The sequence below is a fragment of the Dasypus novemcinctus genome, chromosome 11 (assembly GCF_030445035.2).
Source record: "Dasypus novemcinctus isolate mDasNov1 chromosome 11, mDasNov1.1.hap2, whole genome shotgun sequence".
NCBI classification, from domain to species: Eukaryota; Metazoa; Chordata; class Mammalia; order Cingulata; family Dasypodidae; genus Dasypus; species Dasypus novemcinctus.
In genome coordinates this window covers 105,473,200-105,494,189 of record NC_080683.1, presented here as the reverse complement: position 1 = coordinate 105,494,189, position 20,990 = coordinate 105,473,200, and the positions used below count along the sequence as shown (strand labels likewise).

The window sequence follows — 20,990 nt, the reverse complement described above, 5'->3', positions numbered from 1 at the left end:
ATATATATGTATGTATATACACACACACACACTTAGTCACTTGTAGCACTTCTTGGGTAGCAAATCAAGACCTTCATGATGCTAGCTAGTTCAGTCATGATTGTTTTTACAGATAAAGATATTGTCCTTCAATGTTATAATTAAATCACTCTATTTTCAAAGATATATTTAGATAACCATCTGTACTTCTTATATTTTTTGTTTTTTTTTTTTTGGTATCAAAAACTTACAGTTATTTGACTATAAAAGCAATAAGATGTTTTCATATCTTTTTTACAGAATAGAAAGCATCAATATTTATTGTAGATGTCAGGGTTAGCATATTAGCTATTACAAGTTAGCATAAGGCCTTTAACCTCCACATAAAGGTAGAGAAGATTCTAGGAGAGTATTTCTGTAGCCTCTACATTTGAAAAGAGCCAAGACTAATTGGCTAGCTTGGTTGGCCCCTCGGAACCCTACTGACTTTTAGAAGGAAAGGTACCATGGAATCAGAGAAGGGGAATGTTCTTAAGAATTTGCTTCAAAAAAGGCTGTGAAAGACAGCAGATTCATTTGCTAATTAGATATACCATAAGGGTGGCATAACCTATATATTGATTATTTGTTTATTTAATTGATACCTCCTTAATGGTAGCCCTACTGACTGGTTTTATAATCACTTCCCAATGTGACTACATTAAACCTGAAGCAAGTGATGGTTTTCCACAGTAATTTCTCTTTAAGCTTAATAATTTTTAATTATTCTTTGTCAAATTATTCTTAGTTTATATATTACCTAGTCGACTGGTTGTTTTGGTGGACAGAAAGAGTAGAGGCAAGGAACCTGATATGGGCCCTCCATTTCAAATCGCTTGATACAAAGGAATGTCTTGACCAGACAATCTATTCTGAGGATTGTGGAAAGGATAATTTTCATAATGAATTTAGAAAATCTAGAGACTCTAGAATAGCACATGCTGATGATCTCTTCCTTTCTATTAAAACTACTTTTTTGGGGGGAGGATTTCTTTTTTAATTTCTTATTTATTTATTTATTTATTTATTTATTTATTTATTCCCATATAACCCATTCCCCACTCCCCACCACATCATTTTTGTAAATTGTATTTTTTTGAAGATATATACATCACATAAAAAATGTTACATTAAAAAATATAAGAGGTTCCCGTATACCCCCCACCCCCAAGCCCACTCCTCCCACACCAACAACCTCCTCCTATTTTTGATTGGACTGGGTCATATGGATATGCATATTAGGCTCTAGTCTACTGACATTTTCACATGTTGCATGTTAGGGTATACTTCAAATATTCCATCGTCAACAAGTGGAAATACTGGTTTACCACGATAACTCATTCTTCCCCCTTCCAAACTCCAGTATTTAAAAGGAGACTAGGATGCCAATCAAGAAAGCCAGAACTTATTTGCATGAAACTGACTCACATTCCTAAACTGACTGCCTGTGTATGCCTTTTTGGAATCATAAATTATTTTCACTGCTGGTTTGAATAAACAAAAAATCTATTTTCCTTTAGCATTTGGTATTTTGCTAAAGTGAGTCATAAGCATTTTTACTATGGGGAAAAGATCAGTAGGGATGAGTTTAGTGATAAATAGGACCTCCTTCTAACTAGTTACCACAAAAGGAAAATCCCTGGGCTTCTAAATACTAAGTGTTTTTATTTTTGTTTTCCTAGTTTTCTTTTGTTTTGTTTCACAGTTTGAAGAGCAAAATAATATTCTTTCCTTAGCTCTATATAAAAAAATAGAGGAACTAACCAAACCAGTTCTTTTCTAATGTAGCCCTAAATTAATTTCTAAATCATTAGGTAGAGGTATTTTTTGTTTCATCCCAAACTAATCTACAAAAACATAAACAAGCAAGATATAGAACCAAACAGGGAAAGAGGTCAAGGCCAGGAGGGATTGACACTGCCACCACGGAGGGCTCTCGGCTCAAGATAAGGATCATTGTTTTCATTTTTGTGTTTTTGCTATGATATTTTACGGGAGAAGAAGTACATAGTAGTCACAGAGTAGTTACGTTCACAGCAGTGAACATAAGGGTGTCACTGATTCTGGGATGAGACTCTTTATTTCCCCCCTTTTTTTTCCAACATTGAGATAGTCATGGCTAGGGGGTTGGCTGAGCTGTTGTAGAACTTCCTACCTCTAGTGAAATTGGGAACAACCAAGAGTGTGTGTGGTCTGAGAAGATCATGCATTGTGGCATCAACTAACTCAGAAATATCGCGGGCACAGATTCAAGACTTCGTAGTCGTTTATTTTATTGTGTTTCGGGTAGCACAATATTTATGAAGTGAAGGGGTGCCTCTAATCTGCTCTTTGACATAGCTCTAATGCCAACAGCTACAGAAAAATATTCCAGAAGGAAAGAGTATCTCAAGAATTAATACTTTCACTAGCTCCTTCTTGGGAAGGATATGGCTTATTTCCCCCCAAGAAAAAATCTCTAGTGAGGGAGGCATGTGAGGAATGGGGTAAAGGAAGTCAATTTGTTGCTATAGCTAGTAAGTGGCTAGGAAAATTACCAGTTTTTGTATTTATTGTGCTTTACCATTTCAAGGCATTTATAAATACATTTATTGTTTTAGATTTTATTATAAAGGTAGACACTGCTGAAGTTCATAATGAGTTGTTAAATTGGTTGAAACAAATCTAACTCTTGTTTGAAATCTATTTGTGATGGGAAATAAGTAAGAAAAAGGAAAATAGAAACTGTTATTAATAGGAAAAAAGTTAGCTAAATCTCAGTGAGCTGGAAAACTTTGGTAAGCAGTTATTATTCAGCTTTGTTCAAAGCCTTTTCTAATAAATAATTTTCATTGCTCACTACTATAGACATAAAAGCTCAAGGTATTTTACAAACTGTTTATATATTAGATTATTTTATGATCTTGTACTCTGTCTCCTGAAAGTATTATGTTTCCAACTTTCCAGTGAATGAAGTATTCTGAACAGTCGAGGTTCTCCTACAACTATATTTTAATGACTATGAATGAAACTGGTTACCATTTTCCTTCCTCTCCTGTCCTCTCCTTCCCTTCCCTCTCCTTTCTCTCTGTTCCTCTCTGGTCCCTCCCTTCCTCTCCCTTCCTTACCTTTTTCTTCTTCTTCTTCTTCTTCTTTTTTTTTTTTTGGTACCTGTTTATGTTATGTATATACTGCTCTCTGAATGACCTGAGAGGGATGGGTGAGAAAAAGTGTATGACACTAAAAACCCTGGTATGGAATATCTCAAATAGCTTGGAGAAAGTGAGGCATCATCTGAAGGAAGTTGTTTTGGCAATTCCAACACCGAAGAAGATCTGTTGATATTTCTTCCTGGATCATTGCAATTCTCAACAAAGGCTCGGAGGAATGTTGGTATCATCATAAGGCTGGCAAATACCCTACATATACCAAAGTAGAAATCATAGGCTACTTCACCATAATAAAGGGCTAAAACAACTCTGTAGGCTCCATACCTGTCCAAACTTTGGTATTTCTCTGACAGCATATAATTCCATTTTTTCTTTACCCTTCTTCTTCCCTCCAAACTCACTTGCTTCTCTCTATCAACACTCCAACCATCCATCCAGTTTCTCTGGTGTTTACACAAACACACATTTGTAGTTTACATTTTGAGTTCAGTTCAGAGTTAAGTATTATTCTGGACTGAGGCCTCTATGATTTGACTTCTCAGGCTTCTTCATGAGGTACTATTTCAGGTAATGGAAAAAACACTTTAGTATCGGATGCCATGGGCAGTCTTAGGTGTGACTTCCAAGCTCCTTGTTACTGGTCGTATGACTTTTGGCACTTCTCTATACCTCAGTTTTCTCATTTGTAAAACAAATAATAATGAAAATAATGCCCACAGGGGGCTTTTGGGATAATTAGGTAATATAATTTAGTTTAAGAGTAAAATGGCTAGCAAAAGGAGGTACATTTTTTTTTCTAAAAAATCTCAAAATATAACAAAATGAAAATACATCTATTAAATTATTGAGATGAAATGCTATGGTTTGAAATGGATAAAGTCTCAATTTAGTCAGCCAGTAGCCTTATTTAATCTTATTCTTTCAGTGGAGATGAATTTATACTAGATTCCAGGAGAACCCTATTTGTGTTACTATAAAGAATACCTTGTTTATAAAAATCAGCATTAGAAAGAGACCCCAGTACCCCACCAATTTGTTCAGGAATATTTGCAGTTATATTGAAAAAGATCTAGTCAATTCTTCTGCTATTAAAATATATCCATGGATGAGATGAATACCTTTATTAATGCCCATTTATTTCATATATTTTAAAGAATAGGTAATTTCTTAATTTTAAGAAGATCCAAGTCAAACCTGGTACTTACTATTTACTTGCTGTAATTACTATCCACTTTATTTCTGTGGTCTTCATATATATACTTATGCACATGTGCGTTTACATGGATATTATTACATATTATACAATATATCAAGAAATAAAATTGATTTATATCTGTGACTTATGAAATTATCCATTACTTTTTAATTATATTCATAGATGGAATAGTTATTATTATACTGAGTATGGACTCTTTTAATTCTCATAACAATCTCATAACAACCTTACAAATGAGGAATGGAGACTCTGAGAGACCACACAACTTGTCCAAGATCACATGAAGTACAACCAGTTAGCAGAACTGGAATGTTAACCCATCTAACTCCAGCTGCGGTGCACCTTCCACTGCCTTTGCTGGCTCCCCACGTGGGAATCAGCCTCTATTCTTGGCATTGTTTTTTCTTCCCATTCTTATTCATTCCAACGTTTTAATAACCACTAATGTGAACCACTTTTAATTCAGTGACATCTAAGTTACAGAAATTCAATCTGCATCCTCTGAGAGCCTATACATTTCTACTTTGTGGAAAAGCAGGGTTGGTGAATTCAAATGACATGGTCGTTAATGGGGACTCATTAGATGCATCACCCTGTAGAGACAGAAATGTCTCTGTGACTGTAGGGACCACCCCCAGTCCATCTCTTTCATATTCTGCACGAGAAATGGGGATCAAGGGCAGTCAAGCAATTGGCCAATGGTTACACAACTGGAACTAGAAACCAGTGGTCTGACTCCTAGAGCTTCCAAGTCACACGGCCTCCCCTGGGTCAAAAGGCAGAATCTGGGGACCAGGGCAGGGCCATGGATCATAGGCTGGCAGATTTATCTTGCTTTGGTCTCTTGATCTGTCCTCAGGTCAACATTGACCAGTCATCTCTTCTTATCAACTCTTTACCAGATCTTAGAGACAGAATTAGAGCAGAAAGTTAAGACCTTCTGTGGCTAATGCAGGCAATTTACCAGAATTTGCTCCAGAGTTTTTGCTCAAAGTTGAGAAGGCAGCCAGTTTGCAATTTGGAATGATTCCATGTGCCTGAAGACCTATTTCAGGTAGATTTAGAGTTGCCCATAAAATCAATGTTACCTTGTCTTCATTTATCTTTCAGCCAATGTATGAAGATGAATGTTAGTTTGCACTTCTTTTTCCTTTGAAACAGCTCTACTTTTATTTAAATGCTGCATCAAGAATGTAAATATCTGGCATTGCGTGGAGCACCGCAGAGTAAAAGCCTTGTGTCAAAACATTTGGGAAGTTATGATATGTATTTGCCACAGTTATTCTGTCCTTGTTTATTTAACCCTTTTTCCATCATTGCACATGCAGAGGGCAAACACAGACTTTCTGGGTAAGTGCTCATAGAAAGGATAAAAACAATGACAAGCATAGAAATATACACAAAAATAATTTGAGTACCTGTGCTTGGTTAAGTAGTATTGAAGACAAGGATGGTATTTGAAATTAACACAGAGTACTAAAACTTGGGAATATTCTTCCATCTAATATAATGGTGTAGGGAAAGATTTGTTTCTCCATTGTACCATTTAGTTGAAGATAGAATTATTTCACATATTAGGAAGAGATCTAGTCACTTGAAATACTTCTTTCATACGGACAACAAAGAAAATACCAGAATTAAAAACAGGAACATGTCATTTAGAAAGCTTATATCTTGGCAAGGAAAAGAGAAATGGAAAACCAAGGAAGCCCAGCAGTCCACATGAGCAATACCGTTGAGGGGAAGGGTGCCCAGAGATAGACAGCCAGAAGCCAGATTCATTGCAAAGTCTTCAGAAAGCAGTGATCTTGACAGGGTTAGGGAGAGGGGTGGACAGAGCAGCCGTGCCCACTTCCATTACAATAGGAAGGGAAAAGTGGGTCATGAGATTCTGTGCTGTGCACTCAGAGACAACCCCTTCCTGGAGTGGGCAGGCTGAGTCCTCTGTGAAACACTGCTGAGGCCTTTAGCTAGGCTGACTTCAATCCCCAAAAGAGATCACAGAATGGAAGAGAAAAGGTCAACTGTTGAAGCTGCAAGAGGAACCAATAGTCAAGAGAAGGTGGTAATTTCTAAGCAATTAAGTGGGTGCAGTGAGATTATTCAGGGTTGCCCATGAGGCTGTAACTAGAACTTTGTTGATGAAATTAAGAAAGAAGTTGAATAAATATCTCCAAATACCCTGTAAATAAAACTATATTGACTCAGTTAAGGGTGGATAAAGCAACACTGAGACCTGTAGCATGTTCCGAATTACATAGGACACAGCTTCTCTGATTTAGCTGAATTTTCTTTTCTAATTCATCAGTCCCTAAGAGAAAGAATAACAATTTTTCAATAAAACAAAGTGAGCAGAACTTTAAAAACTATCAACAAATATATTTATTGTGGTGGCTTTCCCCCTACTAGATACACCTTGTTAGAAAGTTGTATCGCTTTCGGTTCCGGGTGGATCATTAAGCAGGCAACAAAATTGTTTTTTTCCTCTCATTGAGAGAGAAAGAAAACTTACATGACTTTGCAAACATGTTATACTTTCCTTGCTCTACTTTTTGTTTTCTATGAAATCAGAATTTTCTTCTAATAAGTATGATTTTGTTTTTGGAAGTAAGTAAAAGGTACATGTTTACAGACTTAGAGAAGCCAAGGGGTAGCAGAGGCGGAACCACATTAGTGCTGACAATAGATTGAAGTCCTGTTCCAGGTCATCAAAACCCTTCAAAGTTTTGGAAAGCACATAGTAACCTCCAGCTCTATGGTTTCTTCCATATTTTGCCTTTCTCCAGTCCCATACAATATATTTAACTCTGGTAGGCACTCTCATGTTTCTTGCAGGAGTACAGGATGAGGACAACCGAACCAATCTTAAAAACAGTTGTTTCTGTAGATGATAAATCCTATGATTCCAAATGCCAGGCACTACTTCTGAGCACTCTCTGGATCTCCCGGACAAAACAATACTGTCCTTTGAAAGACGTTTCTTTCCCTTGAATTCCTCGCTGTTTGGAAGGGATACTGCATCTTTGATTTGTAGGACCGTCTTTTGCTTCTTAAAACAATAGCTTGAAAACTATTTTATAGGAAAAAGATGTTGCTTCTCCAGATGTATCATATGTTGTTACATCTTATAGCCTATTGACAATTATGTACACAGTGTCTTATGTTGTCTCTTAAAACTTTATCAAACCATATAAGATAACCACCCAAAAGTACCCCTTCTTTGAACTTTTGGCTCTTTGTTGTTACCTATGCTTTGATGAAGAATATAGCAACTATTTGGAATGTTGTTTAGACTGAGCAGTAACTGATAGCATTGTCCATCTGCAGTCCAAATGGCTAGAGCACCTGTCCTTGGCATCTGGTAGAAGATAGCAGCATCATGATTCTACAACAATCCCAGGGAACCCTCTAGTGCACAGTGCTGACTGAAACTGATTTCTGTTGTTTATCTGGGACTTTTCTCTTCTTCTGCTGCTGGCTATCTTTGTTTTCTCGTTGTTCTGTAGTTTCACTGCTGGGCTCCAGACCTTTGTTGTCAGGTGTTGCTTCCTTACTTTCTTCTTTATTAAGTTTTTTTCGTTTCCGCTCCCTTCCTTTTCTTCCTGAAATGAAAGGACATTTTTTTAAGAATACATTCAATTATGATTTATTTGAGTATTCTAAGTTTTAAAAAATGAGTTAAACTTCTCTTAGGTTGCATGTCAACTCTGTAGACAGTGACTATATATGATTTAAATCATCCATTCAGCCACTCTTAACCTTGCTATATCCCAAGCAGTGCAAACATGAGACATAGAAAAATAAAGAAGCAATTGATACATGATAGCTCTGAAAACTAGAGTTCTATTCTCAAAAGTTTTACCTGCTAGTTATTTGGTTGTATATATATATATATCACACACACACACATATATATAAATTAATTTATGTTGTAATTCATCTACATCCAGAGGTGGTGGGGACTATAACTTAGCAATAACCTTATGGTTTAAGCTTTGAGGGCAGAGACTTGGGTCTCTATCAATCAAATGAACAGAAATTTATTGAATGTTTACTGGATTTCTTGGAGACCCCTGATCTTGAGCAGGGTTTAATGAAAGCCTACATTTAATTAAGACTCACACAATGAGGCATTTAAAAAATGACTTTACATGACTTTAAAGATATCAAGGGTGGGAATGCACATTGCAAGGTTGACTGGCCCAGGGCAAAGAACCGAATTTCATTCTGTGCAGTGGAGGACCTCAGAGAGTTTTAGAGGAAGAGAGTGATTTGACCCAATTGCATATGTCTGGTGCCAAATTGGATGGACTGTTTTATTTCTAAATAGTGAATTAACTAGATGTTTTATAATGATGTAAACATTTTTCCATACACAATCTACAGTGCAAATTAATTTCTGCAGGTATGGTTTTAATAACATATGTTAACACATATCTCCCTATGATCAGTTACTGATGTGGATCAGTAAGACAGTAAATGAAAACTAGGAACCAACTGCTCCTTGATATGGGACAAATTGTGATAATGTGTATCTCTGTATGCTGAGCCATGTAGAATTTGAAATTAGTTTCTGTCTGCACTAAGTCACTTTGGACGGAGGTATTTAGGAGAAATTATTTGCATGGGAGAACCAAAATATTTTCATGTCCTGAAACAGGCTGCAACTATTGAATTCAGTGGTTTGGCATTCCTTTTCTTGAGCTCTGGTTATGGAATCCTAGGGAGTGTATTACTAATTCTGTATTCACATACTAAGCCAATTCAGTCTTCTTGGGTTAATGATTTTATGCTACAACTAACTTTGTCATGGGACTAATAAAACCTTCCAGTTATTTTATGACAACTTGCCTTGTTGGGCTCAATATAACACATTGCCAAATTCTGGGCTCCAGAAGGGCATTTAACAAAAATGGGAATCCAGTCCAGGGTGGAGCAAATATCAGTCAAATTATTTTGGAAATGCAGAGATATTAAAAAAAAAAAAAAATTAAGGTTGAAAATTATGCCCAAGGCTGAACTACTTATATGGAGATTTGCCAATTCCATTATTCCCTTCGCTTTAAAAAATATTGCTGGGTTGATACAGATTTCTACCTAAGGTATCTAGGGTCTTTTTTTAAAATTTTTATTCCGGCTTCTATGACTACATTTGAAGGGCTAACTTGAACTTCATAACTTTTTTAAATAGAGGAAAATAGGCAATAAATTTACTCTCCTGGATATGTAGCATAATTTATATTTTATAAAGCTATATACACTGAAAGAGAGATATTCTGGTTTTCATGGTATGTGTTTGGTTTTCTGAAGGCAATGGCTGTTAAGGTTATGTTACATAATATTTCCATTTTGAGGAACATTTTGGAGGTGTTTGAGTTCAGCTCTAAAAAACTGTCAGTGAAAATCATTCCAAAGTTCCATAAAAACTACTGACCCCAAACAAAATGTTATTTTTATGGAAATCATCCAGAAGTTTAGTGTTTGACATTGTTCTCTTGATGATAGTCCAAAATCTTACAGCTGTGATCCCAGCCATAATGTTTTGGACACATAAGAAATATATTATTTCTTTGTTGGTAACAGATTGATTTATGTGTTTTTTAGCCACTTGTGACAATATATCCTATTCTGCTTATTAGCAAACTGATATGATTATTTCTTAAGACAGGCAGAAACCTTTTTGGAAGTAGCTAGAAACTCACAAGGAATGACTATATAGTCTGGGTGGTGAGTGAAAGGAGAAGCTCTGTGAAAGTAACAGAAAATCAGCATGTTGTACATGTTGCTGCCCAACAAAGGACTATTGCGCAACAGAAAAATGGGATTGTTATTTTTTATGGGCCATGTGTTAGTGGTTGGAAAGACAGACTACCCTTTTGCATAAATAATGTATTTTCTTCTTGTCCAAGAAATAAAATAGAAATGTAGAAGAGTTGCTGTAGTCCATTAAAAATCACATATAATTTGGGAAATTATGTAAGGTTTTCACTAAAGGAATCTTCTTTACTATTCTGGTGCTTCTTGGTTACTGTAGTGAATAGTTACTATTTTTACCTTTTTTTTTGGCTGCCATTTTGCAAGCTAAGAATCCAAGTTAGCAAAACTTAACATGTAAGTTTATTATTCAGGCATTTACTCTGTTTGTGTGTACATGTGCACACACATGCCACACATTTACATATGTGCCAAAACTGCATTGTGAAGTGATCCAATGATTAAAAGGATGTTCATCTTCCCTCAATGTTCCAGCTATGAGGGTGGTGTTTGGCTAGAAACCATTAAAGAGAAATTGTTATTAGCAATCAAGTACAATCTGAGCCTTTGCAGGGAAGCATTATGGTGTCATGTTTAGATCACTGTCTTTAGAGTCAGAAAAGCACCTTGTTCAAATTATGAGTATGCTACCATCTAGTGTGTGATCTCTGACAAGTTGTTGATATTGCTCAGGCTTAATTGTCTGATATGTAAAATAGGGATAATTATTACTATTTGCTAAGCTTGGCACAAGGTAATCATGGGACATATTAAAGCTAAATTATTAACTCATTATACAAATGTGAATGAAGCCCCTATTCCATGTCAAAAAGCATGCTGAAACCTGGGGATGCAAATGAGATATGGAAAAATGAATAATTATAGTCATGCACTAATGCTAAAATAGAGGCATGCACAAGAGCTTACTGGCAGCACAGGGAGGAAAGCACCGAACTGTGACAATGGAGATGGAAACAGGAGCCCTAGAGTGGGTGATATTTGAAGCTGAGCCTTAAAGAATGAGGGAGAGTTTGCCAGGCTGATGAGGGAAGAAGGGCTGGATGGATAGTGAGCAGTATGTCAACAGCATGAAGGCAGGCAAGGACATGGTAAATCTGGGGAACAGAAAGTAAACGTCCTTGGGCATATCAGAGTCTATATATAGAATATTACCTAGGGAAGCTGGAAAGATACACCAGACTTGATTGCCATGTGGGGTTTTTGTCCCGATTACCAGGCACTGAAAACTTGAAGGGCAATAGCAGAATCTTAGAGCAGGACAGAGTTTGGCTGTTTCTGTGACTAGTTTACAAAAGAACAATAAGATATTCTTTTCTGTTTCAGAAACACTGCAAGTAATAAGCATTCATGCGGGAGTGATGTCAATGGCTGGTATTTAGTTTGGAGCTTTAACTTTTTTAAAAGAGTAGCTAGAATCTCTGTACAGGTGATGTTGCCACACATTATTTAAGATTTTGTTGCAAATTAATATGACATTATTGAAACAGGTAATTGACATTGTTGAGATCCCAAAATTACTTTTTATTATTGCAAGCATATATAGTCCTTTATATAAGCTTCGTCTAGGGCCCTCTATAGACCAGGTTCCCAAACAGATGGCTTTTAAAAATATAGATCCCTCAGTCCCACCCCTGGAGATGATGATTGAGTAGGTTTGATGAGAGGCTTAGATGAGAGGCTTAGGAACCCATATGTATATCAAGTTCACCCCAGGTTATTCTGCTGTGTGGTCACATTAAGGAGGCATTGTTGTAGATCAAGAAAGATCCCATTTCCTTAAATATATAGTCTCAAAAATTATTTTACTTTACATGGTTACACAATTTGTTTTTCCCAGTGAATTTCAAATATGTGTTTGACTTACTGTAACTATTAATTTTTTAGGAAAATTTTCTGATTAGGTAAGTTTGGAATGTGCACCCAGATGTAAAATGAAAATTAGTTGCAGAATGAACATGCAAAAGGAAGAAATAGAGAAAAAAATTACCCTGCATTATTTTTCCCAAGTTACAGACTACCTGTTCGAATTCCAAGTGAAAATATAAACTACAGAACATGTTCTATAAATGTAATGGGGTTATGAATAAAAAGTTTGCTCACCTGGAACACAAATATAATTCAGTTATTAAGAATTACTCAAATAAGGATATCAGTTCACAGTTTTCTTGATGTTTAGAAATATTTGTGCTTGGGTCTTTTAAAAAGTTGCTGCTTTATGAATTTCTTGCAAGATACCTCTAAGGGGAGCCCTTGAGCTTTAAGTAGCTCTACTTTCCTAAAATAAACTAGATTAGAATTTTCTCAAAAAAGCTAAAAATGTATCCAGTACACTAGACTGAGAAGGAAATATCACTGAATCTATGACTCAAACCTATTAAATAAATGTGCTATTAAAAAGCTAAAATTTCTTGCTAGACCTTTTCTCTTTATTTGGTGTGGAATGAAATTCAGTTGGAAGTATATACCTTCAAATAAGTACAAATGGTGTGGAAATGGGTTAATCTGACGATTCTTGAATGTAGAATTGGATCTGGTTTTTGTATAGAGGATGAAAATTCTATCTTTTGTTCTGTTCATTAAGATATCCCTGGGAAAATTTGCAAAGGAAGGGACACTGCTACAGTGTAACTTCTTCAGCAATTATGATCAATCCGGTAGATGCATATTTAAAGGCCTTTGAACTGTGGGCTAAATAAACACAGGACAGCCTGACCCAGTGGTTAAGCACACAGCTGAAAGTCAGGGAGGCCCCATTTCCTTCTCAGATATATTATTACCAAGTGGAATTGACTTGAGAAAAGTATCCAAATCCTTTGCCTTTCTTTGTTTTAATAAAATTGAAACACGTATTCCCTTTGCTATTGTTTCAACCTAGGAATTTATAACAAATACAGTGAAAAAATGAAAGGATGGAGAACTTTATTTTTCATAACTGGGCACACAATTTCTCCAGATTGAAATTTCAAGCTACCAGGATTACCCATGCTGTAGTTCTATACATGAATAAATTGCCTGGCTCTTCTAGTTAACTTCCAAGATGCTTCTCATCAGTTACTCACAGAAAAACAATTTGACACATTATTACATACTCTACTAAATGCTGCTAATTGGTGATATCATCTGGAACCCACAATATTTACTGATCCCGTTCGTGTGACACATTTATCTTGAATGCGGTCTCTAGTATCCCTTGCTCTGACTAACTCAGTTTTAGTGATTAATTATCTGCCCACATTGCCCCTTCAGGGAACCCTTCCTAACTCTTCTCCTCTTTTTAGGCTGGGCTATTATGCTTCTCCTCTCTGTGCCCCTTAGCTCTTAGTTAGGAATCTATTGCAATAACCAAGATGAAGAGGACTTGGGCTGCCTGTTTCTAAAGATGGTAAGAGAAACCATAACAAAATGTGTTGAACACATCTGTTATGGGTATCGTGCCTATAAGCCCTATCGCAACCCTGTTTTACAGAGAAGGAAAATGAGGGCTCTCCACCACTGAACTCTTCTGCCTCCACTTTATATCTCAACACAGCACAATGAGGCATGCCATCCTTGTTTTATTTCCCGCTTAAGCCACCAAGTAGAAAAACCAAGGCAATGAAAGTGTTCAGGGATGAACTGACTGTTTCAAAGAGAGGAGTTTTATAAAAATCAAGGATTGGAATGGAATTACTTACTGTATTTTATTGTGTAACATTTAAAAATTATAGCAGGGCATTAAAATCTGTATCAGATTAAATATTTTAAATTTATTATTCTCTTCCATGGGCTTATTTCCCTTGAATTGACTGCCTTTTGGTTAAAAGTTCATTTGAAATGGCTAATTTCAATGTTTCTTTTCTCAGTGCAAAAGTTCTTAAACTGGTTGTTTTTTTAAAAGATTTATTATTTTTATTTATTTTTCTCCCCTTCCCCCCTATTTTTTGCTCTCTGTCCATTCACTGTGTGTTCTTCCTTATCCACTTGCTTTCTTGTCATATGGCACCGGGAAACTGTGTCACTTTTTTTGTTGCATCATCATGCTGCATCAGTTCTTCATGTGTGTGGCAACACTCCTGGGTGGACTGAGGTTTTATCGCATGGGCAGCTATCTTTGCGGGGCGCACTCCTTGTGCATGGGGCATCTCCACGCAGGGGACACCCCGTGTGGCATGGCACTCCTTGTGTGCAGCAGCACTGCGCTTGGACCAGCTCACCACGGGGTCAGGGTATAGAACCATGGACCCTCCATATGGAAGGCAGATGTCTATCAGTTGAGCCAAAACCTCTTGCCTTAATTTGGTTTTGAAATCCTACCTGCAATGTTGGGTAGATCACAAAACTCTTAGAAATAACATCAGACACATTCATTCACATGTTGAAACTTCTCTATCTAACCATACTTGCATAACGTGTCTTGAACTAAATCTTGAGTCTGAAAAATGTGTAGCAGTTTGATATGGTTAAAAATTCCAAAAATAGATACTGGATTATGTTTGTAATCTGATCTGTACCTGGGCGTGATTAAGTTACGGTTAGGCTTTGATTGGGCCATGTCATTAGGGTGTTGAGTCCCCACCCCTTGGTGGGTGGGGATTCACAGATAAAAGGCATGGTTAAGGACAGAGTTGAGGGTTTTTGCAGTTGGAGTTTTGATGTTGGAGTTTGATGCTGGATTCCAGGGAAGTAAGCTCACAGAGGAAAGAGAAGCAAGCCCTAGGAAGAGAGAAACCTGAGCCCAGGAAGAAGCAAGCCCTGGGAAGAGAGGACACTGAACCCAGAGAGAAGCAAGACCCTGGAAGAGAGGAACCCAGGAAGCCTGAACCCTTGCAGATGTCGGCAGCCATCTTGTTCCAACACATGAAAATAGACTTTGGTGAGGGAAGTAACTTATGCTTTATGGCCTGGTGTCTGGAAGCTCCTACCCCAAATAAATACCCTTTATAAAAACCAACCAATTTCTGGTATTTTGCATAAGCACCCCTTTGGCTGACTAATAAACCATGTAAATTTATTCTGATTTTCCTTTGATGTCAAAAAGGGTGTATTGACAGATTTCATCTATAAAATTCACTCGATTTACTTTCATTATTTTTGCCATGAAATTCTTGACTGGCTGTGAAATGAGTATTACTTTTCCCTTAAGGAAATAAAAATGAAAATGCATATGATATTTTCACAGCTTTAGATACTGTTTATGAACTTATAATGTGGGACATTATAAGTATATTGCTTATCTTCAGATATTTAGACAGTGATATGGTTGATCTCTAACATTTCAAAAACCACTGAAGCCAAGTATTCAACCCTAGATTTTCAGTTTGGGCCTAATCTTCTCAAAGTATTAATGACTCTTGGAAAAAGAATGGCTGTGTTCATCTTTCTCATAATACTCATACTTTACACTCTCCATCCCTCCCTTCTACATTGCCCTCACTGCTGCATTAGACCACCATCTTATATCTCAACCTAGAGAAAATATGCAAATGTATTTAATGTTTATATCAAATATTTCTTTTATATCACCCCTTTAAAAATCGATCTCAGCAACTTAAAAAAGCAAAATATCCTCTTTGAAAATTCTTATTATGCACCAGACTTATAGTACATATGTAAATTTTCCTATAAAATTATCTTTCAGACCAGTCTAGCAAGTGATTCCTTTAAGATGTTGGTATCAGCTATTTCTTTAGCACTTGATTATAATTAATTTCTTTGTTAAAGGTTTCACCTTCTTTGTGATAGATTAGTTTATCTAATTTAGTGTCAAGAGGAGGTTTAAATGTAGCAACTTTATTTAATGTTTTGCTAATAAACAATTAAGTTGAAAGCAATGTCTATAATACAGATTGCTTTGAAAATCTGAATAGGAAAAGAATTTTTCCTTATGAAATTTTTCTCTTGCTCTAATTCTTTCTGAGTTGACTATCATGTTTCCCGCACACCAACAACTCATATGCAAGTAACATAATAAAAAGGCTTAAATTATTTGACTTACATAATTCATTTACCTTAAAAACCAGAAATCTCAGCTGCATTAATATTTGAGTCCAGAAGTTATCAATTTATATATTTTTTCAGGCCTTAAACGCTCCTCTCTGCAAAGGAGCAAAGTGATAGGAAGCTTTCATGTACAGTTAAGAATAAAACTACGACTTGCATTTTTCCTGTTTTTTCTTTCGTTAGGTATGCTTGAAATACACGTTCTGCAAATCTGTTTATGGTAAATATCCACCAAATGCCTCATTTAAAAGTTGATTTGTTTGTTTGTTTATTTATTTTAGAGAAAGTGAATCACTAAGTCAAGAGTACTGTCTTCATCTTTGATGAAATACAGTTTGCCAATTAACAGGAAAATCCTTCATTTCAAAAGGCTGAACAGAATGCTACTTGATAATTCATTCCATCTGGTGAAATTGAAGAACTGAAAGAATTCCAAAGAAAGAAAATTCTCGGGGCATTTATCATTTGATTTTCATTTGGATAAACTCCCATTTGCTCCAAGAACTTGTCTCACGATTTTGTTCTGAGAGAGAAAAAGAAGTGTTGATAGCCAGGTTTGACCGTGCTGCTTTCCTCGCTTTCCCAAATTGTCCACGCAGTTGTTCTGACAGAAGGGGTGGCCCCTTGCTTGCTGACATGCTTGCAGGGACTGATTAGACAAGAGATGTTGATGCTACTTTACTCTTTCATCGTTTTATGCACTAGCTGATTCTGCTGCCTAATTCTTGTTCTATCACAGCCCACTCTTTTCTTTGGGGAAAAAATACAACTCTAATCTGGAATTATTACATCACAGGGGGAAAAGTCAGCTACTGAGTCTCTTATTTAATGTGATCTACTGCATGGTATTTTAGCTAAAGGCATCACACATTTTTAGAGGTATAATTTTAAAATGTGTCCAGCTCTTTATTGTCTAGGTAAAGCTAATGTGTGTGTGTGTGTGTGTGTGTGTGTAACTTCAACTGCATTCTCAAATGTTTCAGTATTTTTTTTCCTTTCCTTTCCTTTGCTCCTAGCTTGGAATACTTAGTCTCGACTCTATTGAAATTTATAATAAATTACTTTTATTCATAATATAACTAAGGTAATAATATTTCACCTACGGAGGGAAATGGAAACTGGTTTAAGCACGTTTTAGCCTACTCTGTTTGTTGGTGCAAATCTTTGTTATAAATAACAGATATTTTCCTCTTGCATTTCCACCACCAACAAGATAGCCCCCTTCCATTGCTTCATCATTAGTGATTACATATACTTGAGAGGAATTCAACTCATTTCATTTCTTTAAAATTTCTTGGCAGTCTATCCACACAGTAATGAAGCAATGTTAGGAAGGTTTTATATTACCTCATTTTACAACTTTTCCCTGTGCCGCCTTTATCACTCTATTGAAGGATGTTTGGGTGTGGGTGGAGAGTTGGAAGAGTAGACACATGTACAACAAATGTGTGCGTGTGTGAGTATATAAATATACATGCCCATATTTATATAAAGGCCCCTCCCACCACAGATGGAAAAGACCTATTTTATTTTCTGGTGGATTTAAAAATATTGATTCAAAGACAGAAAGCCTGAAAGGAGATTCATCTTCTTATAAAAGTTCTTCAGAGTCTTGAATCTTTAAGAAGAGAGGATTCGCCAGGTTACGTGACTTTTAAGTTTGCCTTATAAAACTTATTTTCCATATGTTAGTTTATCATGTGTACCCTCTCTACTTTTTTCTCTACAATCTTTCAAAATGTGGGAAAAACAGAATATGGTCCTTTAATAAACAGATTAATGAAGAAGACAGTAAAGAATTGCTTTCACTCTTTGAATATCCATCCTTCTATAACCTGGCTTTTCCTACCACACTATCATTAGTAGACCATTTTTCCTTATCTTTCTTTGCTTCTAACTAGTTCTTTTCCTTCTGTTGTTTTGCTTGGGCCCCTAAGTGCATCACAAATAAATCATTTACTTAATTTTTATGTATATTTCTATGCCCTTTTGTAATTTGCTGTGATTTTGAACTGTGTTCCTATTTTTCAGAATATTAGGAAGAACAATTAACTTAGTAACAACTCTAAGCATTATGAATATACTCTTTTTTTGGGAGGTACCAGGGCTGGGGATTGAACTCAGGACCTCATTTGTGGGAAGCTGGCACTCAGTCACTGAGTTACACCTATTCCCTGATTGTACGCTTTATAGAAACTCAACCTTCAATTTGATTCACGTATAAAAATATTAAAAAACAACAATTCACAGGACAAGTTTTTTGGAGGGTGGCAAGGAGGTGGTATTGTGGGGCTTCTAGCAGTAGGCTCAATTTGTTGCATGATCTTGTTTACAAGGAAGACCACAGAGGTTTACAAGCCCTGTGTATCTGGTACATGGCCAAGCACTACTACCACTGCTCCAGAGAATGAGAGCAATGTCTCCTCCATGAAGAGTCTGCACATAGTAGCTCTTCAGTACATCTTTGTTGAATAAATTAAACAAAAAGGTGAATAGTGATGCTTTTTCTTCATTTCATAGCTATCACTCAATTTGAGGGAGAGTTGAGGAAGGACAGGCAAGAGTGAGATGTTTTTGGCCTTGCTCTCACACATGCATGCAGGGGTATTGCCCTGTATTCCAAACAACTTGTCCAATGAGCTCCCTATAGTATGATCCAGTCCTCAGCCATTAGTCACTTCCATCCCAGTTTTGGCTTCAAGTGGCTACAGCCTACTCCAGAGAGCTATATCATGGTCTCAGGGAAGTCATTTTGACTTTACTCCAGCAGATCATCTTTGGGGCCAAGCCAATGATGAATTGCTAGAGTATCCCTAAGGTTATTTCAAGGAGAGACACCATTTCTGAGAAAGTCCAGAGAATTTAGAGAGGACACCACTCTTTTCTCTTATTTTGAGAAGGAATTTAAATTCTAGACCGGTTTTAAAGATTTAAAGGATCTAAAGTTTCTCTGAGGTTGGAGGTGTTAGCCAGGGCCTATCACCCAGACCAAATAGTGGCTTAACAAAATGTTTCTGAGCCTAGAAGATAAAAGATGATTGGGAAGAGGGACAAAAGAGGAAATACAGGAAAGGAAGAAGGGAACGTTGGATGATTGTGCAAAGTTGGAAGATGCCAAAACAACCTTTTTTCCTTAAACTACCTTCTACAATGGGCATGAATGATGCTTTATCTGGCGGAGCTGGGAATGTAGTCAGTTTTCCTTTAGAATCATACACTATGACCCTAGCCCAGCTTGCCTAAATCTTGGGGCTTTTGTATGCTCCTTTGAAGTGGTACTACGCAGTCTCAGAAGCCTGACATCCCTTGAGTTTTAAATGACCGTGGTTTTTGTTGTAATCCGCTGAATTTTGCTTTTAGTGGAATAACACCAAAATGAAGGACTGATGGGTAGTATGATGAAACTTTAAATTTAAGAGGGTATAGCAAGGGCTACAGATGGCAGGTATAGTACAATTAAGAGGGAGAGAAAGTCCTAGGAAAGACTCAAGCAAATGAACTGAAAATTGATGAAAATGTGATGATTCCTAAAAGAATGGGCTCTTACTCAATCTCCAGAAAAATGAATATTTGTTATTTAATTGAAGTATTTAAGAATCAACTAAAATGACCTTGGAAATAAGAGGGCCAACAGAAATGGGTGGGGGAAAAAAACTAGTTTAAAGGGGATAAGTACCTTTCATTAGCCTTCCTCTTCCATTATTATTATTACCTGATCAAAGTGAACAATGATCCTGTGTTCTTGAAGACCATAGTAAGGTAGGGAGGGTGACATGTGGTCATCGATTGTACTTAAGCACCTCTCTCACCTCCAGGAAATTTTTAGGAAACAGGAAAGTGGTCAAGAGGTGATTAAAAATATTGGGGAGTAAACACATTTCAGGAAGGCAGGAGAGAGTAGTGTAAAAATTGTAAAATTTGTTCTTCTACAGTTCTGGAGTTTGAAGGGATAGGAAGGTGTTGAATTATATACCGCAAGAAACATGCAACACTTAATCTGTGTCCATGTGGGTGCAAACCCATTGTCAATAGGACCTTTTGAAGAGGTTATTTTCAGTCAAGATGCGCCTAACTAAATCAGGGTAGGGCTTAATCCACATTCCTGGAAGCCTTATAAATAGAACCCAGAAGTCACAGAAGCCAGAAAGGAAAGGATATCACCATGGGACAGGAGGCAGAGATGCAAGCCAAGGAACCCCAAGGAATGTGAGCAGCCAGCACCAGAGTGCTGCAGGCTCCAGGAGAAAGCAAGTCTTGCCAATATCTCGATTTTGGACTTCTACCTCCAAACTATAAGCCAACAAATTCCTGCTGTTAAGCCAACCCATTATGTGGTATTTGTGACTGAGACTCTGGCAAACTAAGATGGAGAGGAAATCCTTTCACCTCCATGACTCCTTGGTTGTCTTAAATCAAGCACATTTGGGGGCCCTGCACACTCTGTTGGAACTTTTCAAACTACTGAGGGCTTGAAGAGTCAATCACAAAGTGTCTCCTGGGAAGTTTTCTCCAAGTATGAACAAGTCCAGAGGTGTATATGGGCATATGCCGCAGCAAACAGACAACATACCAGTGATTCCTAAAAATCAGCAATTTTTCACAAATCACTAGAATGATCTGACAGTTTGAACTACCACTTACAACACTTGGTAAGCAGTTGTATACTTTATGCATGTTCATTTATTTAGCATTTTTAAATTTATACATGGAATTATGTAATAACATATTTTACTGAACTAGTTAAGTATTTTGATTATCACCTTTTGGCTACATACCTTCTTCAAGGTACATTTCCAAGCTTGCTTTCCCCGTGAAGACTTCCTTGACTAACCTCAAGCAGGTGAAGAGGGATG

General features: G+C 36.7%; 1 protein-coding gene across 1 annotated transcript in view; it reads right to left on the bottom strand.

The window, feature by feature from the left end:
- Window positions 1-6,741: 6,741 nt before the first annotated feature.
- The window catches only part of RSPO3 (R-spondin 3), an 82,195-nt gene continuing 67,946 nt past the window's right edge, over window positions 6,742-20,990 (bottom strand). The window contains exon 5 of the mRNA XM_004469051.5: window positions 6,742-7,985. Within this exon, the coding sequence (XP_004469108.2) occupies window positions 7,792-7,985 (194 nt within the window). The 3' untranslated portion in view covers window positions 6,742-7,791. The remainder of the gene's footprint in view (window positions 7,986-20,990) is intronic.